The sequence below is a fragment of the Oryzias melastigma genome, linkage group LG21 (assembly GCF_002922805.2).
Source record: "Oryzias melastigma strain HK-1 linkage group LG21, ASM292280v2, whole genome shotgun sequence".
NCBI lineage: Eukaryota > Metazoa > Chordata > Actinopteri > Beloniformes > Adrianichthyidae > Oryzias > Oryzias melastigma.
The window spans coordinates 25994402-26015749 of record NC_050532.1 but is presented as its reverse complement, the minus strand read 5'-3'; the positions used below and the strand labels follow the sequence as shown (position 1 = coordinate 26015749).

General features: G+C 38.9%; 1 protein-coding gene across 1 annotated transcript in view; it reads right to left on the bottom strand.

Annotated features, from left to right (window-relative positions):
* The window catches only part of lrp1bb (low density lipoprotein receptor-related protein 1Bb), a gene marked incomplete in the record, with an annotated part of 410583 nt that overhangs the window by 104118 nt on the left and 285117 nt on the right, over nt 1-21348 (bottom strand). Inside the window, 7 exon segments of the mRNA XM_024287246.2 lie at nt 1-181; nt 5550-5754; nt 11637-11826; nt 18866-19237; nt 19376-19500; nt 19803-19954; nt 20084-20210. Coding sequence (XP_024143014.2) covers nt 1-181; nt 5550-5754; nt 11637-11826; nt 18866-19237; nt 19376-19500; nt 19803-19954; nt 20084-20210 — 1352 coding nt within the window.

Sequence of the window (21348 nt, the reverse complement as noted above, 5' to 3'; positions counted from 1 at the left end):
CCTTGGCCACGGCGATGATTCCCATGGGCTGATGAGGTATGTCTGCCCGAAGAACCTTGGTGTCCCCGCCGGTGTATTTGTTTGACCGCAGCACGGCTCTGCGCGTCCAGTCTGACCAGTAGACGAAGTCTCCGTAGATGGCGAGTCCGTAGAAGTTTCCCGCTCCTGATTTAATTATGACCTAGAAAGGACAAAACAACAGCAGTTCTGAATGATTCTGGTCTTACAGATATTTAGGAGCAAACATGATGGACCAACACTCGTCTGAGGTAAACCTTGAAAATCACGGTGGTATTTCTGCTCATTCATGAACAGATCACCCTTTCCTTCAACCTGACTGCTTAACCCAGATGTTGGGGGAGTGAATGACAGTGTCATTTGCGCTGAGACAAGAATCCATCAGATGCCTCCTTCTGGGACTCCCCGGGCTTGTATGGAAGATCAGGGGCTCCAGCAGCTCTGTGGTCTCAGCCATTAGTGAAACAGGCTTGTAAGCGACATCGCATTAGCCCTGTGCCATACTGGGATTAATAGGACAGGCGTTGATTAAAGGAGCTCAGCGTGAGGAAGCAACAACTGGCCGAAAGACAGAGAGGTGAGCGCCAGATGGGGGAGGGATGAGCGTACCGAAAGGAAATTAGATCTGGGAGACGGTCGTTTTGCAGCCCGCATCGCATTAGTTTGGTGCTGAAATATGGTTCCGTAAAGATGGGAAACATGTCTTAGTGAGTAAACAGTTCCTCTCAAACATAAATATATATATAAAGTTTTAAATCCTGTTGAACATGGCAGCATAAACGGTGCTTGTTTTATTGACGATAAACTAGTATGACACCAACTCTCTCAGCACGCACTCCCCTCTTTTAACTGCTGAGAGCGATCTCTGCTCCAACAAATGTGGTGACACCATGCTCATTATGCACTCCACTGCTGTCTGAAAAGCTCTGGCTCCTAATGACAGGGGTCTCCGCTCACCAAACGGCGACGGGGCTTGAACAAACTGCCAGCTCGGGATTCTGCTGAGTGAAAGTTCCCTAAAACATATGATTCTGCCACTGAAAGTTACAATCATAGGCCGCAGTACTAAATAGCCATTGTTCTGTCTTCATTACGCTTGGTTCACACTGGAGGCGGAAGTGGCGCGGAGCGGAGGCACCCTTGTTAACCTATGTGTGGTAACATAAAATTCTCTGAAAAGTAAGCTATGACATTTTTTTCTCAGAGAGTAACCGAAAATAGACATTATTGCATTAAATTGTGATATATATCGTTATTGTGGTATGGTATTATTTATATTGTGAAATACCATTTTTTTCCATATCGAAGACCACTAGTGACTGGTTACTTAAAAATGATATTTTATTATTTTTTTTTTTATAATTCTGCTTCTAAACGCTGTTATGCCTGGTTGACACTGGATGGGTAAGCGCTGCGAAGCAGCGAAAAATGGAGGCCGCTTCCATTCGTCGCCCTTTGTTAACCTATGGTGTGATTTTATGGCGCGGAGCACCGCGGTCCTCCGCGGAAGGCTTGTGTTAGTAGCGCTTCGTTTCAGCATCTGGTCAACTTTGTGCGCAAACCACGAGCGATCCGCGTCAATTCTGGCAGGAAGTTACATCAAGATACATGAGAAAATTTGGTTTATTTTTAAAATATATAACAATTTTTTACAATAAAAACTGTGATTGATAAATGCTATCATGTTAAAACAGATTGTAGGAATTAAAATAAACATACTATCACAACACAGACAAACAAAAAACAAACACACACTTATCTCTGTGTTGTTTCAACAACAAATAATTATCGTTTCCTCTTCGCACAGCTTTGCGTTGCTTTTGCGTCGCTTCTGCGTCCAGTGTGAACCTTGCATTAAGGTCTTGCAGCATCAGGTTACAATAGCGCTATAGATTTTTATATCTCTGATCCGTCATCCTTTCTTCACATGCGATACCTTTCACAGCAACAGTTTAGTTGAAGATGCTCAGCTACATAAATCGAATTTACACATTTTAATTGGGATGGAGATCTTGCACGCGGAGCCCCTCACTCCAAAGTCCTCATTATAAAGGTTCACGCTGCAGCGAGGGCGAGCAGGGCCTCAAAGGTGAAAGTTTCCTAAGCTCGGCGACCCGGCCAATCAAACATATGGGTGGCTAATTGAAACGGGTTAAAGAGCTGAGCTGCTTTGGGTCATGTCAGCTGAAGATCAGAACCCAAAAAAAAGGCAATTTCTGCTGAGAGCCTCCATGCAATCAAGACAGCTGCGATGTCAGACCTTCTGCATAAACATTCACGAACAGTCGCGAAAAAAAAAAAAAACCTTTCAGTGAGTTTGATTTACTTTGGCAAGGATGCACTTTTGTGGCTAAAGGAACCATCTGTGCAGAGAAAAATAAGAAAACCTAAAGGACTATTTCAGATTCCATCTGTTATATAGAAGATCTTTTTCCAGGAGTTCAGCTTGAACCGAAGATTAAGTGAAAAAAAAAGGTTTATTTCAGAAAAAGGACAATTTGAGCCTCTCTTCAGGTGTATACGCCTAAAGGCAACGCAGTTCTGCATTTCATGGACAGCTGCACCTGAGACACCTTTGGAGTCCTGGAAAACCGAGTGGATGAGAACGAATACAAAATAGAGGCGGTAAAAATTACCTACAGGCTATTCTGTTTTTCTGCCGAAAATAGTTTATATTCCTCGCTATGAAAACATTCCATTTTGGTCACCTAATAGGGTTCACTACACCTGAGAGCTGCAGAGAAAATGTTAATCAGAACTTTATCAGACAACAAAAATATTCTTGTTTCTGCGAAAATATAATTATTCTAATCAGGAGGCTTTCTTTCTTTGGAAAATGGAACACTCCATGTCCTCTAGGTAAATACCACGGGGGTGGGACTAACATGGTTTGGGCCAATGGAGCTGTCCATTCTTTTCAATAGCACAACAACATAACATGTCCTTCTCATGGACCCACAACACTTTGGATACACATTTTAGGAATTATGCAGTTAGATATCACATTTTGTTTATTTCTAATCTCTGATTTTAGAAACAGTTTTGGCAAATGTTGTTTAAACATTTGGATCAAGAGAATCTTAGATTTAAAAAAGTTGTGTCTTTGTTTTTATTGACACATTAAAACTACTCTGAGTTGTGTTTTTTTTTTTTTTTTTTTTTTTTTTTTAAGAAAAATGGTCTGCTTCTTTTCTAAATTATCCTATTTATAGTCTTGAAAATATTTCAAAAGTTTGGAAATTAAAAACAAAAAGGTCAAATTTAGTACAAATATTTAAAAAAATAGTTTAAATTGTCCATCCATTCATTTGCCTAAATCAGGGGTGTCAGACTTACAGGCCGCGGGCCGCACCCGGCCCTCCAGACGATTTAATCCAGCCCAGTCAAGAAGAGAAAAAAAACACAAGGATTCAAATAAAAAAAAAGAAAGCAAGTTTCCTGATCATTCCTGTGGCAAGTTAAAGTTCTTTAAAAAATGGCCGCAATTCGCAATTCCGCCACTAGGGGAAGAAAAGAAAAAGAAAACCGCATTTCTTTGCAAGCGAGTGCCACGTTTGGGTAACGCTAGGTTCACACTGGACACGGAAGCGATGTGAAAGTGCTGCAGAGCGTCGTGGGCGTGGCATCCGTTCTCTCCTGGAATTCACGCCGCACATTTTTCCATGACGGTCGACAGTCTTCTGCTGGAGCTTTTTTTCTTTTTTAATAACCGAACAACCTAGCCTAAAAATATGCCCCCATGTCTGTTTAGATACATAAACATGATGCATTTCTCAATCAGGTATTTTATTGTGAAAAAAAAATTATATTTTGAAAATATAATTATAGTCATGTATGTTGATGTAACTTCCTGCCAGAATTGACGTGGATCTCTTGCGGTGGTCAATACCGAAACGATCCGCTGCTCGGCAGGACCCTTCCATGGAGGACCGCGGCGCTCCGCGTGTGGTGTGAACCAAACCATAGGTTACCAGGGTAACAAGGACGCCGAATGGAAGCGGCCTCCAGCGTGAACCTAGCGTAAGATGAAATTAGGTTCTGCCAGCCTCAGAGGTTAATTTGCTATAAAAATAATCAATATAATATTAATAACAGCTCTAATAATAATAATAATAATAGGTGATTAGGCTGCTAGGTTGGTTGAAGCATCTTTCCATCTAAACAAAGCAAAAACTGCAGATAACAAGTTGACTGTAGGATTTTTTGCTATTGTGGTTCTGGTCCGGCCCACTTGAGATCAGACGGGTAGAATTTTGAAGCAAAATGAGTTTGACACCCCTGGTCTGAGCAAAGACGCCCAGACTTCCCTCTCTCCAGCCGCCTCCTCCTGCAGCTCCTCTGGCCGAGGCGTTCCCAGGACAGCTAAGAGTCGTAGTCCCTCCAGCATCTCCTGGGTCTCCGCCCTTTGGGACATGCCCAGAACACCTCCCCAGGGAGGCATCCAGACCAGATGCTCAGAACACGACTGGCTCCTCTGGAGGAGGAGGATCTGTACTCTGAGCTCTCTCCAGGTGACCGAGCTCCTATCTCTACGGGAGCGCCCAGCCACTCTATGGAGGAGCTTTAAATCTAAATTAATACAGAGGTTTTCAAGGACTTAATGTCTGGACTGAGTCATTTTTCCAAACAAAATAGGTGATAATAAGTGTGTGTAATCTGTTTGAGGGAATAGCCTCTTTTGTTGACCTTACAGTCATTTTTCCTACCAAATGAAGAAAATATCAATTTTATCGAACTATTTTACAACACTTTTGTAAGATAACTAAAAAACACATTAATGCATAAATGTTGTTCTGTTATTTCATCTTCATATAAAACATGACTAAAATTGAATTTCTGCTGCTTTTAACATGTAATTGTGCAATTTTCTGATAATGGAGACATTTAATCTTAAAACTGCATTTCTGAGGATTTATTCAAAGTGTTATGAATCAGAAAATGATTTAAAATAGCTCAAAAGATGATTGAAGTGGGTCTTGAACAAATACCCTACTGTTTCATATATAGGATAAAACTTCACTTTATCACTTTAAATGTATTCTAATCGAGATCTAAATTATACATGAAAGAAATAATTGCTACTTCTATTGCATTAAAACATCTGATTGTTTCAGCTTAGGTGCAGAAATGAATTTTGACAGTGGTGACCCTGCGTTACAGACACATTAAGACATTTAAATTGGATTCTTGTTTATGGAAATGATCCTCCCACTGTGAGGAACAGCAGTCAAGAAGATACTAAGCTAAGACTGATCAAATTAGGTCATTGTTCTGCAGGAACCACAGTTATATGATCCAAATAAATTAGATTTATTTGGAAAGGTTGCCAGTCTTGGCTTTTTACACCAGAGGGCTTTGAGTTGTAGTAGCCCAAATGTTGATAACGCTCCCTGGTTAGGGTTAGGCTTTATCCAAAGCCCTTTTAGAACTTTGTGAGTATTGTTAATCATTTTTGTACCTCTGTTTATGTATTTTATCAAATCAAAATACAAAAATCAATTAGAACTAACTGTATATGCATAAAAACTTACGTGTCTGCTGGAGCCGTCATAGTCGCATCTTTCAATCTTGCTTAGACTTCCGTCAGAAAAGTAGAGCTTCTCCGCTTTGTGGTCAATGGTGAGACCGTTGGGCGTCAGGACGTCAGAACCGATGACAACCTTCATGTTTTTGCCGGCTAAGGTGGACCTCATGATGCTGGGCCTCTGCTCGTTCCAGTTCGTCCAGAACATCAGGCTGAAAAACGAGAAGCCAAAGAAAACATTTGAACACCGGTGAGCACACAGCGCCACACGCTTTCTAAATAAAACACGACCGCCGCTTATCCTGTAGAGCTGTCCCACTCAGAACGAGAGGTTTCACCTCGCTGATCCTGCACACTCACCGCTGCAGCATAAACAGGCCGGAGCCAGAATGTGTCATCACTATCTGACGCTCCACTTTCCTCTGCTGCTCTAACAAGTGATCTGATGAATTCTGAGAGGAGCAGGCAAAGAACACACATTGATAGGAAAATGTTTATCACAAAATGTATTCGCAGAAAAAACTATCTGCTTGTATGCAGCCATATATCCTCCAGGAGCTGACAGGACTTTGATAGTCTGGCCTGGAATAAATCTCCTCACTGAAAATGTGGTTCTCCTTTAATTAAATAAATCACAGTCACAGGTGGTGGAATTCACCTCTGTATATTTTTTTGCCATAAGACTTAAATAACTAGAAAAGTTGCATTACCTGCAATAATGCTAGTGTGAATGCAATTTACTCAAACTATTTAAGGGTTTGGTGAAAAAGCAAAAACTGTTTATAAATGATAAATTTACTAAAAGACTTGAAATTTTGTTAAAGAACTATGAAAAACGGTTGAAGTTGGCCTAAATTTCTGCAAAATGTGTAGTAAGTTTGCTTTAAAACCTGCATGCCAACTTTTAAAAAACCATGTAGTGTGTTGATTAAATAGAAGCTAAACTCCAAATTAGCCCCATAAAAACCTTAGTAGATACAATGTTAGCCTAAAAGCTAGCACACTGCTAAAATACTGGCTCATCTTCAAAATAACATAAAAATTCTTAGTAAATTACAAATTATTAAAAAAAAAAAAAAAAAAAAAATTAGCCTGTTGCTATAATATTAGGTAAATTAAAAAGTAGCCTGACAGACCACAGTGGATAACAAATTAGCCTGAAACATTAGCATGCAGATAAAATCAAATTTCAAATTAGCATGAAAAAAACCTCATTAGGGAACATATTACTAAAAACGTTACCAAGCATGTTACCAAATATGAGCTAAATCCCAAATTAGCATAAAAACCCAAGTTACCCACTAGAAAAGTTGCATCACCTGCGATAATGCTAGTGTGAATGCCTTTTGCTGAAGATGCTAAAGCTGTTTGCTGAAAAAAAATTACTGTAGTAGCTGAAGAAATTAGCTGAAAATGCTAAAAGGTATTTGAATAATGCTAAAGATGCCAAAAAACAAAAAAACAAACAAGCAAAAAAACCTTAAAGTTGCAGAATGTGCACAAAGAAGTTAAAAAATTTCTTGAAAAATCAAAAATTGCTAAAAATTACAAATGCATAAAAGGTATAAGAGAATATGTTGCTAAAATACTAGCTTAAATCAGAATTAGCCCCAAAATATTAGTATATGCAAAAAAATATCCAAAAAAGCTAACATGTTGCTAAAATATTCAGCAAATTAAAAATTAGCCCAAAATATTAGCATGCTGATTAAATAAAATTCCATATTAGCATGGAAAAACCTCAGTAAATGCCAGGTTACCCAAATTAGCTAGCATAAAACGAATTTAATTAACAGCTCGATGTCAAATTATTTTAAAATTACTATAAACAACAGTTTCAAAGTGCACACAGTTTTAAAGTAAGTTTTTGAAGAATCCTATGATGCATATTTTGCTGAATATTTCAATTACTATAACGTTTATAAATACCAAAAGTACAAACAGTAATGTCCTGAAGAAGCTGGATGTTTCTATACCAAGATTGCTGAAAGTGTGATTGAATTTTTGCAGAAAAACGTACAGAAAGGAGCAGGAGAATCACTGATGCTGTAAAGCTTTTACACAATTACAGAAATATTAATATGCAAACAAAATTGGCAATATAGATAAAAAAAAAGCTCTGCAGCCGCTTAGTAAGATCTGGACAGCAGGTAGGAAGAACTTATTCTAATCCCTGAGTAACATTTCCAAACATAATGAAGTTCTGGAAGTGCACTCAAGTGGGATGATAAAGAAGCAGGTCAGAAGTCAGAAGCAAAGGTTACTAATTAATCACTGGAGTTTGAGTTTTAATTATCCGACTGTGGTTCTGGAGTGAGATGGATATGGTGCCAAGCTGCCTACCAGGGATAGTCTGAGGTCAAAAAATTAATTTACTTAAGACCGCAGTGGAAGTAGCACTTACTCTTTCAGTTACTCACTGTGTAACTCTATTTACTTTTAATACAATCAGCCACAAAAACAAATGAGCTAATTAAAAAAAAAAACAATTGAAAGGTCAATAATTTATACTTCAATAGCAGTTTTTATAGACACATAATGGGTTCCTGCCTTATTTTTATAGGGTCAAAACTGTAATTTTACATTACAATGACAAAAACTCCAACAAGGACGACTTAAAACACAAATTAATGCAGATGGAATCCAAGGGCCTAAAGTCGGTTCGATTATTGTGGGTTTTTATTCCAACTCGGCCCACAATCAGTTTTAATGATTAAGAAAAAGACCATTTAATAGTATTTTTTAATTTCAACAAAGACAGAAGTTTGAGTGTTGGAACTGACGCTTTATTTGTGTACATGTGGGCTAGACTGAGCACAGTCACACAATCGGTCAGCTTCTTCTCGAGGAATTCGCCACAGAAATCTTTCAGCTGCTCCAGGAGAAACCAATCCGCTAATTCCAGATAAGTAGTATAAAGTCGAACTTTATTTAACTAATTTACAAACAGATTATTTTTTTTCACCACCAGTGTGTGAATGTGTGTGTGAATGGGTGAATGGGTCTGTGACTGTGAAGCGCTTTGGGCCCTTGAAGGAGGGTAGAAAGCGCTATACAAGTATACGCCATTTACCATTTACCATTATGGTCCTGACTACAATACCCATAATGCTCCAACAATGAATCAAGCAATTTGGGTTTGTAGTTTACTATTTTTGCGTACCACAGAACGCACAACCAGAATTCATACTATAATTTGTCTATTATTAAGCAAAATTCATGGATTTATGGTACAAAAATTATATAAGGTTCACTTAACAAGCTTTGATTTACTTTTAGTTAGATTTACAGATTTTTCGCTGAGATCCACCAATAACAGTAAATGAAACTATATTTTTATTCATAAATCACAGACATCACAATACCTACTGCTGTATTTGCCTCTTTGACATGATCTTTGTGACAGTGGTTTATTTTGAAAGGGAGTCGTGTAAATCTATGTCAAAAGTTATGAATGGTTTTCTATTGCAAAAAATGAAAACATTTTTTTTATGTAAAAAAAAAAACTATATTTATTATATTTGTGAAAATAAATCCTATGTTTGTCTTATTTGTTCTACAGGGTAAGGAAGGCTTTGTTTCTCCTTCTGGGCTGTGGTCAGTAAATTGACCCGATTGACTTTCAGACCCCCCCTCTACCAGCAGTGCGACCTGAGAAACGCGGCGCTAATTAGGCTGCTCGGCCAGAGTTCAAATGTCTATATATTGGCAGCTCGCCGTGTCACATGTGCCAGTCAAGATTTCAGCTTTGAGAACGTTTTCAGTGACCCGATCAGAAGGTAGAATATAAATCTACTCTGAGCATTTTTGTCCTGAACTTTCACCTATTTCCTTGGTTTTTGTTTTTGACATAATTATGAATTATTAGAAACAGCCCAATTGCAAAATTGTGTTTTTTTCATAATTTTTAGAAATTTGATCAACTTTTGCACGTGTGTAAAGGAAACACAGCTACTGTTCCTTCCCGTCCTTTACTGGTATCCAAATTTATCCAGTTTAGTTCTTTCTGTTCAATCCGGTTTGAGCTTCTCCCTGTTTCTTCTCCGTTTGTTTAAAAATCGCTCAGCTTGATCTTCTGCATTTGGAGTTTCTGTTTGACTGATTCCTGACAACAGCTGAATAAAAACAACCTCAGGCACAGATAATGGTGACAGAAAATGCACCAAAGCTCGGTGACTTCCAGAATTATACTTTTTAAAGGTTCATCTTTGCTTGACACATTTGGCTGTTAAAGTGGTTTTCTCCTGAAAGGGAAAACGTTTGGAAACCAGCTTTGGACGAGCAGGTAAAAATCAGAGTCAGATGAATGACTTCTAAAGTACATGATGCATAAAAAAGACCATCGCTCGGCTGATTCCAAAGCTTTGGCGTCCACCACGTTTACTGAAATGGAACCAACAAAACTGTGACGGTGAATCTATTAAATCCACGACAGAGCAGCAGTGCATCAACCAAACATAACCGAGTACCAGATGGAGAAGTCTGAAGCTGAGAACCACCTGAGTGCAAAGCAATTTGCAGCATTATCTGCTCCGGTGAAGTTAGGTAGAAGAGGTATAATGGTATGGGGGCAGGCTACTGAGATGACACACTTGAGATCTGGGAGGGCCTTCTTACAATCCATCAAGATTAGGATTCAGTAAAGAAATAAATTAAAGTTTATTTTCTATATTTTGTTTACACTGCAAACTGTTTAACACTAGCAGAATTTAAAACTCCATTCTAAAACTTTGTCCACATTTTACCGAGTTTTAAGTTATTTTCATTTCTCTTTGCTACACATTTAGCTTTTCTTACTGTAAGCAGAGTCCAGATTTTTTTTGTTTTATTAAGAGCTAAGATCTAGAAATAAGAATTTTTTTTATTGAAATTAGTTATGGCTAAAAACTCCTGATAAAAGAAAGACTTGCTCTAAGACACGTAAATTCAGATTGCTTTATTTAAAAATGTTCATTCGATTTTTACATGCAGTTTTTTTTTACTGCTTTAAGTGCTGAAATTGTATTTAGTTTTCTAAGGTTAATAATAGTTCTTGGTAACATTTTAAGGATGTTATTTTAAAGTTCAGTAAATGTTGACAAGTCAACCTGCCATTTAATGTCGTTCTAAGATGTAGTTTTAAGTTCTAAGAATCAGTGCTGATTGTGGATTTGATGAGAATTGATTAAGATAATTTATTAATCTCAATATATTGTTGATATTTGATTTATGTTAATGATTGTTTTCTAATGAAAAATAATCAGTTTTTCTGAATTTTGATGATAGATCTGCATATGCAGTAAATAAATTGGAAATATCTACTGACATAGTGGTGATTTACAGTTGAGGATTCCTGTTGGAAAGATATAAATATCTTAATATCTTAAGTTATGAATCGGATTTCAGGCGATTTATCCTTTAATGTTTAGTTATCCGGTGTTTGACATATCTTTCTGAATGTAAACTTCTGCTGATTTATTTTTATTGCATAATAATTCTTTTGTATCACTTGAAATAAACCCTTTCTAATCTAGTTTCATCTAATTCCGTTTTTATTTTGTTCCAAAACAAGTCTTTTCCACGTATCCCACCATTTTTTTTGTCAATGTCATCAAAATTAACAACAATTAGGTAAATAAAAACTCAAACCATTTGATTAAGAACTTAGGAAATGACATATTTTAGGGATGTAAAACATTCAGTTTGAAGTAATTCTGTCTAACAGTTAGCTTTTTTTAGCTTATTTTTCCCTTTTTGAATGCTTGTGTGGGGCTCTTTGTCTCCAGATTTTGATATCTTACTATCTCAAAAATTACTTGTCTTGCTTTGACAAATAATTTTAATACTTCTAAATGATTTTCTACTTATTTCCTGTTTTTAGACCAACTCCTTTAGCAGCGTAGTTACTTCAATGTGTCAATATTTCTTTAAAAGTCATTATTTATAGTATTTTAAGTTTCTACGGGATGTTTCTACTTAAAAAACATAAAATAGAAATGCTCATTTTCCTGTTAACTTTGATTTTGGTACTTTTGGAAATAGCGACTCCTAATTTTGAGTAAATTCTGCAGATACATGTGGTTTAGTGTAAGCAGTTCAAAGTGCAGCCACTGACTTTTGACACTCGTCCAGAGCCAGGTTATGGGGGTGGTCGTCCTCCGACAGCGTGACCACAGCCTGCCGGGGAAAGGCGTTGACTCTCTTCAGGTCCACACTTTGTCTGGTGATGGTGGAGGTGGTGGAGCTGGTCCAGAACAAAGTGTCCCAGGCGTGGTGGTAGGCCAGCCCCTCCACTGAGCCCACGTCTGAGAAAACAGACACAAAAAACAACTTTCAGCACTTTTTTAAGGAGTAACACCCATTTTGACACAGAACCATTTTTATTTTCTCGTTGGTGAACATTGCACCTGCTGGCTATAGGTTGGCTCCAGGGTTCAGCAGCGGAGCCGCCACCAGTGTGTGAAGGTGTCTGTGAATAGGTGAGGCGCTTTGGGCCTTCTGAGAAGGTAGTAAAGCGTAATTTGATGCTTCGTTTCCACTGAGCGGTCCAGCCCGGACTGGACTTTTGAGCGTTTCCATTACAAAATGGTCCGTCAAGCAGGACTGACTGGTCCCATTTCTGCTCCCCCATTGGTCGTAGGTCCATAGAAAAATGGACCCATTAGGGCTAGGGCTGCCACGATTAGTCGACTAATCGACGACTAATCGACTATTAAAATAGTCGATGACTAATTTAATAGTCGATTAGTCGTTATTTTATATTATATGGAGTCAGAATTTAGTAAAATTGAAAGTTATTATGATATTCTGCTAGCTTCTTGGACTATTTTGGCATTTATTAAGTTTTTTAGGCTATTTTGGAGTTTTAATTTTAGCTACATGCTAGCTGTTTTTGCTAACAGGCTTTTTTAAGATGTTTTAGGCTGTTTCGCAATTTAGCTAATATTTAAGCAACATGTTTGCTGTTTTGGCTAATTCAAGCTTTTTTCGTTTTTTAGGCTATTTTTGTGTTTAGCTACATGCTAGCTTTTTTATCTAACTTCGGCTTGTTTTAGTTTTTAGGATATTTTGGAATTTAGCTAATATTTAAGCTACATGTTAGCTGTTTTGTCTAATTCGGGCTTTTTTGTTTTTTAGGCTATTTTGTGTTCAGCTACATGCTAGCTGTTTTGGCTAACTTAAGCTTTTTTTTTGTTTTTTATTCAGGCCATTTTGGAGTTCAGCTAGTATTTCAGATACATGCTAGCGGTTTTGGCTAACCTAGGTTCTTTTTAGGCTAATTTGGCCTTTAACTAATATTTTAGCAGGCTATCAGCATCTTCAGCCATTGTCACCAGCATCTTTTGCAACCAAATTCAGCTTACATTCTATCTACAATAATGCTAATGTGAATATATCTAGTTTTTAGTTAGTTTAAAGCTAATTATGCTTAAGATGTGTGTTCTACATCCACTTGTGTATGACGCGATTAGTCGACTAATCGTAAAAAATAATCGGTGATTAGTCGACTTTTAAAATAATCGTTTGTGGCAGCTCTAATTAGGGCGGAGCTTCTGTTGTCACACGATGTAACCCATTGATTGGTGGAAAGGTTTTATGACAACAGGAAGCGTCCGACCAGGACTCAAGATCTCGACTCGAGATCCAAACCAAATGTTTTGTCTCGAATTCCTCTTCGCTCCCCTGCAATCTTCTTATAAAGAATAACTTCTTTACACACAGTATTCTACCTTATTCACGGGGGTTGGGGACCGGAGACACGCCGAATCCACGAATACGGAGACCCCCACCCCGGAGCATTTCCGTCTCACCCAATCCCCGCGACTAAAGAATGAGTGTTACCGATCCAAACTCAACATTGGAGTAGCTGTAGTCGCAGCGCCGTCATCGGTCTGGACCGCTCAAGTATACAACTTTTTATATTTAAACATAAAACTTTAGAAGGAGCTAACAGGAAAATGGAAATATTGATGGGGAGCCACCAGAATATTTTCCTTTTTCATAAACTTTTGTGACTTTTGTAACACAAATGTTGGTCAAACACCAAACAGCAGTTCACTCTGAACTCAGCGTCAAGACAAAACTATATATTTATTCATAATTTCTCGTCTCCAACTGGTTCAAACTGCAGTGAAATAGACTCAAGGAGTCAAATTGTTTTCAAAAAGCATGTCAGCAACAAGATGTCACTGAATTCCACGTAAAAAGTAAATGGGTAGTCTCATTATTTTTTAAAAAGTCAATAAAATACTATTCTTTTAAAAATCCTTTTCTATTTTCATTCTTCTGCTGCTGTAATTCTGTAATTCGGGACCTCTTAACCCAAAAGATTTCCTGGTATTTTTGCCGTGTTAGCTCCCTGTGTAATAGATGTCCGACCCAGCCGGACTGGGCTTGTGTTTCCTGATGATTGACGGGGAAATGACACTTCACTGGACAGACACCTATTTACAGATGCAAGAGTCACTCAGGAACTGAATGTGTTTTTATCACAAACCAATTTCCTAAACACGGAGTAAGATAAGGTCTCTGCTGACTCCCGCGTTATTGCATGGATGTGAGTGACAGGGAGGGAGACAATAATCACTCAGATACTTATTCCACATTCAGAGGCTCTTTTATTGGCCTCAGATTCAGGACAGACTACATTAGGGTGATAATCAGGTTAAGTGAGTCACTTAAAAATACAATCTAAAGTGGTCTGCATGTAAAATATTGTTTTGGGGAACATTAGCCAAATAATAAGAGGATTAAAAAACAAGGGCACACTGAAGAGATGAAAAAATGTTTAATTTATGCCAGTTTAAGAAAAAAAAGTTTGACTGCAAATAATCATTTCAGGAGAGCGACTTGAGTATTTTTGTTCTTTCTAACAGAAGTTAATGTTAACTTTCTTTTTCTACAGATTCAGCAAAGTTTACATTGAACGTGTGGCTGGTGTTTGATAATTTGTGTTTTTTAAATATGAATAAACCATACTCTAAAAGACTTTCAACTCCGCCAGAGTCAGTCGACAACTAATTAATAGTTTACAATAAAAGCCGTCTGGCAGCTCAGAGTTTCTCACAAATTGTTGGCAAAGGCAGGGGAGTAATTAATGGGGGACGCAGAGTTTAATTAGTGAAATATGGATGATTAACATCTTCACCTTTCCTCAATGACGAATTCCAGGAAGGAAAAAAACAAAAAACAACTTAAAAACAGAAAAAAAGAAAAAGAGATATTGCAGAGTGAGATGCTGCCCTTAGGTGGTGATATTATCTAGTAGATGCTCTGCTTTAAATTAACATAAATGCAATTGTTAGGAGAGATTTAGAGCAGCACACAGCCCAGCTGCATACAGATGATCGGAGTGCAGTTTGAAAATTCTAATGAGACTAATTCAAAGAAGAAAACCTTTAACTATGACTGTTTTTCAGATACTTAACACCAACGCCCTAAAGTAAACTCATGTTTACCAAAAAAAAAGAAAAAAATAGACCATGAACGGTCAAAAGTCACATGACATTTCCAATTTAAGTCACAGATTAAAAGGCCTGACCATGATATTTTCAGGCCTTTCAAAGTAAATATTTCTACAAGTATGATCATTTATAACTTTTGGATTACTGAAGAACACATTTTTATATAATATTTCTATGTAGAAATAAGACACCTCGATCTCTGAGGCTCCGCCTTTGGCTCCTTGTGGGTACCGCCCATTTCATGACGTCAGCCTACAGTCAGCCTCAACAGCGTGTCTGTTTGACCCGTAAAAACAAGGAACATCCAAACTTTTACAGAGATATTATGTATATGAAATGAAAACAATCACCATTAGCTCCACAGAGAAAATGCGTGTGTGAGTTAGCCTGGGGGCGGAGCTGGCAGCGCAGACTCTTCCTGGAAGGGGCTGTTCCTTAATTTGTGACATCACAATCTTGCGGGTTGGGAGGGGCTGGTGCTCAGATTGCAGATGTTTCTGCTCCGTTCACACCGTACGAGATATACGCGGCAGAGACGTCCAGGTTCAATGTTAAGTCAACGGCACATACGCAGATGTGGGTGATTTGAGCTGTGCGAGGTGGGCGGCACAGCCAGAATTCAAATATCTAAGTTTTGGAAGATCACGCCGTCACATCGGCCAATAAGGAACTTAGCTTTGGGATCCGGCCCTCCGGGTAATTCTATCCGGCCCTCCAGATCATTTTATTTTATTGTTATTAATGTTATCTTGCAACTATTTCTAACTTATATAAATTTGACAAAATATATTTTTATGGAGAGTAAAATATTGAAAGTTATTTAAGGTTTAAGTTGATTTATTCTGGAATAATATTCCTGCTTTTTATTTTTCATAATTATGTTAAAAAGTCACGGTTTTAGAGTTTTAAAATGTAGTTTTCGAGTGTTCAATAAATGTTTATCATGTTTAGCCGCGACCTAAGGTGTGTTTTGGATTTTGGCCCTCTGTATGATTGAGTCTGACACCCCTGCTATAGAGGAACTGACTCTTCCTACCGTCTATATCTGTATAACTGTAAACAAACAGGAAGATTTTGTCTCTGAGAGGAGAAAACACTTAATTCCCACATTGAATCCATCCTACTGTTATCCTTTATGGATCTGTTGTTCACTACTGTTCGTAGTTTAACGTGTGTACCTGAACACATCATGAACATCACCTCCTGACACAACCTTTAGGAGCTTTTCCCAGAACCTGCTGAATTTTTTTTGTTTATTTATTCCCTTTTTACAGATGAAACACGTGTTATGGACTCCGTGAATTAGACTCCTGTCGTGTTGCGAGTTTGGACCGCTTTCATCTTCCATTTCACAAGCATTCAGGCGTGAAGGACACTCGCGCTCCTGACAGATGGTTCTTGATAAGAAGCCCTCATTTCTAGAAGATAAATAAATAAACAGAAACCTCCCTCAGCAGGAGTTTGGAATATGGTTTGAAGGGTGGGGGGAGCGTGGATCAGAAGCACCCTGACAGTCTCCTGGTGTGAGGAGGAGGTGGGGAGATGCTGAGCTCTGCTCCCCGTGGAAACTTCACAGAGTAGCAGAGGAGGCTCGCTGTGCAGAACAGAGATTCTTCTGTTCGTCTGTCTGAACTTCTAGCTTATTAAGTGAGGCATGCCTGGGAGTTACAAAGATGGATGAGTTCTTGGTCATTTGCTGGCAGTCAGTCAGCAGGAATGACAAGGAACTATAAGTCGTCTTTAAAATGAGGAAAAACATAGACAAACATATTTGCAGAGAAACGCTCAATCCTCAACAGATGTGATTATTTTTCTATTTTCAACAAAATGAGCTAAAAGGCCACCTCCTCTCAAGCATTCAGGCGAAGCCGCTTCCTGTCAGGAACAGGAGCTGCAGTCTTGGGTCACTGTGTGTTTTTATCTGGCTCCAGTGCCACTGTGCATTTGAATGATGTCAGTGGAGTCACCTCTCTGTAAGGTCACTGCAGTTCAACTAAAGTTAGATAAAGTTTGCCTTCAGACACATTCAGCTTTTACCTTTAATCATGGGGAAAGTCAGTCATTTTATAAAATTATATTTTTAAAAGTCCCACTAAAACTATCTTTTAGAAAAAAAAATTCACACATCTAAGTGTTGACAGCTAATGTCACTTTCATTTTAATACTTGATCTATTTTCAAAGTGTTCCCAATGGTCTTTTATCAAATTAAACAGTTTTCTCTAGGACATAGTTTCCACAGAGCGGCAGGAGTTCATTAGAAATTTATGTCCTGGACTGTTGGTGGGGAGTAAGCCTGCACTGATTTCCCATCATCCCTTAACTTACACTCCCTCCCACTAACTTACAGCCCTCTTACAACCCCGACCTAACATTATCAGTGCAATACAATGCCTGGCAGTATTGGAGCGGTCCAGTCGTACAGTTCTGACCCAGATTCCAGCTCAGACTAGGAAAACAAAGACGTTCATGGATCTATTTGTCTGTAAGTGGATGCATCAGAATGGGGCGGAGCTGAGAGCTTGTGACCCACCAACTGTCCCACTTACATCACCGTTGATGACATTTTTCAAAGAGCATTTTTTTTCTTCTGCTAGAATTCACAATGACTTCAATAAAGAAATACAAATCAGAAATGCAATTTTATTCCTAATTTTCTTCATATTTGTCCTTCATCATGAGAAAAATGGTTCAGTAACACAAAGAGCTGCCTTTGTGTTACGAAAATGTTCTGAGAATACCACAAATGATTCAAACAAAGCGTGTTCAGACTCTCCTCCTGCTGGTTTTCCAGAAATCCTACCTTATCTGCTACTGATTACCTGGATCAGGTGTGTTTAGTCAAGAAGGAGCTTTAACAGCTGGTTGGTTAGAAAAGGTGTAGAACACCGGCCCTCGAGGTCTGTAGTTTGACACCACTAAGAGAGGCCAAACAAAAAAGTGTGGCTCTAAAGCAGTGGTTCCCAACCTTTCTTGGGTCATGGACCGGGGTGAGGCTGAAGTTTGTGTTCTTTTTTGTTTTTTTTTTAGCTTCAGATTTCCCTGAATTCTTGAGGGAAAACTTTCAAACTGTCTGTTGTACTAGACTTCATGTAAGACAATTTAATTACAATAAACAGATTTTCCCTTAAATTTACCCTTAACTGCCAAAACGGAAGTTAAAAAAACCCGACAACACTGAAGCCAACTTTAGCCTCGTTTAACTCTTAAGGTGTGGAAAATAAATACAACCAAATAAAATTATAAAACCATCACAAAAACTGGTATTTTCCAAATGCTACACTTTAATAGAAGCACCCGTGTAACATCAGAGAGTCAGGAGTTAAATCTAATTTTTTGAGCTTTCACATTGTGATGTAGATAAGTGGGGAACAGCCCCTTCCAGGAAGAGTCTGCCCTGCCAGCACCACCCCCAGGCTAACACAAACACGGTGATCGGCAAAACATCCGTCTTAGCAAAAGTGTGGATGTCGTTTGTTTTCATCGGTAAAATGCTGCTGAGGCCTGCACTAGATTGACGTCATGAAATGGGCGGCACCCACAAAAATGTAAGGCGGAGCCTCAGAGATCAACTCATCTTACTTCCAGGTATAAGAATGAGCTGTGAATACAACTCAAATATCATAAAAAATCTGTTCTTTAGTGTCCTAAAAGTGAAATATAATCAAATATATGGATCTAGTTTACTCTGAAAGGCTTATGAATAACATGATATAGACCAGATAGATCATTATTGTTGCCTAAAACTTGGAATTGTAATCAAGTCAACTTTAGTTTTCTCACACCAGACTTCGAATTACAGTGTGTGCACACAAGTGTATCTGCACTAAAACAGGTTTATTAGCTTAAAATCTAAAGATTAGCAAAAGGAAATGTACTTACTCTCAGCAATAATGGACCTTCCCGTCCAGTCGTCATTGATGACCTGGATGTTTCCAAAGTGGACGTCACTAAAAAAGATGCGGTTTGTCCCGGCTGTGTTCTGACCAAAGTCAAAAGTCAGAGCTATGATATTCCTGAAAAAAGCCGGGTTTTCGAGGGGCTGGACGGGGGCGTTGAGGTCACTTTCATCCGAAAGGTGGATGCTTTTCAGTATAGTCCTTTCCGAGTAAAGCAGATAACCTTCATAGCGCTCGCAGGCGAAGCCGTCGTCTGCCAAGCGGCCGTGGGCGCAGGAACACGTCCGGCGGCCGCTGCCCAGGTGGAAGCACAGCTGCTGGCAGCCTCCGTTACTCCTGGCACAAGGGTTGGTGCCTACAAATCACAGCACATGCCTCGTTAAAAGCACTTTCTGCTTTGAGCCCCAAGGTTTATTTGTGCTGGAAGAATAGAAATCGAACTGCAGGACTAAAATTTGTCTTTTACAATTTAAAACTCACAATGGATCCTTACCTTTTTCTCTGCCCCTGTTGAAGACAGTTACATCCTTCAAATTGACCCCGAGGCCACTCCTTATTGTAACAACGTCACTGGTGTCCCTCTTTAGTCCACGCCGGATGGAACCATTGGAATGAGCCCTGAAATGGAAAAAAGTTTCTGAATTAGAGCGTTTCGTTTTATCAGAGCAACAAACTAATACTCTGGTCTTCCTGTAGTTTGGACACAAGGGAGGCTTTTACTGATAAATCGTATTTTTATAGTCAAAGAAGCGGAAATAATTCAGAAAACCCCTTTTCTCTCGTTTTTTTAAATTTAAACAGGTGTCCCAATATCATAATGGTTGTTTGGTTTTCTGTTGTGTCTAAAATGGCTCTTGTTCATGTTCCTGCTGGTTTGCACACCAATGCATATGTGTGCATTGGAGAAAGTAATAAATTACCTGTCAGACCAGTAGATAAAAGGGCCGAACACAGCAACCGAGAAGAGGTCCACGTTGGACGCCGACAGTACAATCTCCCGGCTTTCACCCGTTTCAAGGTTGATCCTCTCGATCTTATCTGTGCGGGCGTCACACCAATATAATGTATTCTCCTGCAAGGGAATTCCAGAATGCATATCAAATCCACACCTTTTAAGGATGGTCATAAGTCAGAAGGAAAACGAGATGAGTGACTGCAAAGGAACCTTGATTAAAAAAAGCACATCTGTGTGAAGTCGCACCTCATAATCGATGGAAATTCCATTGGGCCACATGATGCCGGAGTTAACCAACGTAACTTGGTCTGAACCGTCCAAGCGAGAGCGCCCAATGCAGGGGTTCTTCCCCCACTCAGTCCAAAAGAGATACCTGATAGTCGTAAGAAAAGTACATCCAACTTTTAAATACAAGCTTTTCCAGGGTAATACAATGGTTTCTCACAAACTACATTGACATTCCTACGTTTATAGGTCTCCTGATCTCGTGGCATAATCCTGAAACCAACTGAAACTTGAGTTATGAGAGTTTCAGTGCATCACCTGACTTTTTTCAGCAATAGTTTTAGATTTATTAGTTCACCTTGAGTGACGCTGTACCCTGATACTTTAGATGGTAACCTTGGTTTCCTGGAGCAGTAGAAGCCTAAAGTATCATCTCAGTACCTGTCAGTTTGTGTGAACATGTTATTATTTGGTTTCTTTGAATGTGGTGGTCTACAGTATTACTAAACATATCCACACAATGGCATTGCTCCATAGAGGTGGGTGGTTTAGGTGCTGGGCTAAAGACCCATAAAAAGGGATAATTTCTTTGGCCACACTTCCAGTGTAAGTGTTTGATTTTCTTCAAGCCATACTATAAAGGCTTTTACCCTCCAAGGGTCTATATGACCAAGAAATCTACACTTTACGTTTTTATATTTGACTCTGAAAGTAGGGCTCATTGGCTGATGTGATGTCTTTGGTCTGTACTCTGGCAGCTCGAGGACTTCTAACTGAGACAGAACACAGTTCAGTGGACTGCTGTGATACACAACTGGTGTGATTACTAAATACAGAGCAAGTTGTTATTATGAAACTTGTGCCTGTTTCCTGTTTCACTGGGTTTTTTATCGTGAAATTTACCTGTTAAGGGACTGTAAAGAGGGCCAGACTGATGACACATGGAAACATTCTGACTGATTAATGTACGTTCTATTTTTTTTGTGTGTGTCAATGCAAAGGAGACGCACCACAGATGGACCAGTGGAAACCAGACTTAACACTCATGCCCTACCTGGTACTAATTATAAGAATCGAGTGTGTTCAGCAGTTCAAAACCTTGAAGCATATCAGCAATGAGTTGGATCGGGAGATCTGGAAAACAAGCAGATCTCAAGAACCACCACTGGTCTGGGGGAACAATTAGACCCTAACATGGTTTAGCCCAAACTGCTGGATGTCTGCAAAGACTTAGATTTTGTGATGCTTCCACTCATTCATTTGGTTGTATCACCACATACACAACA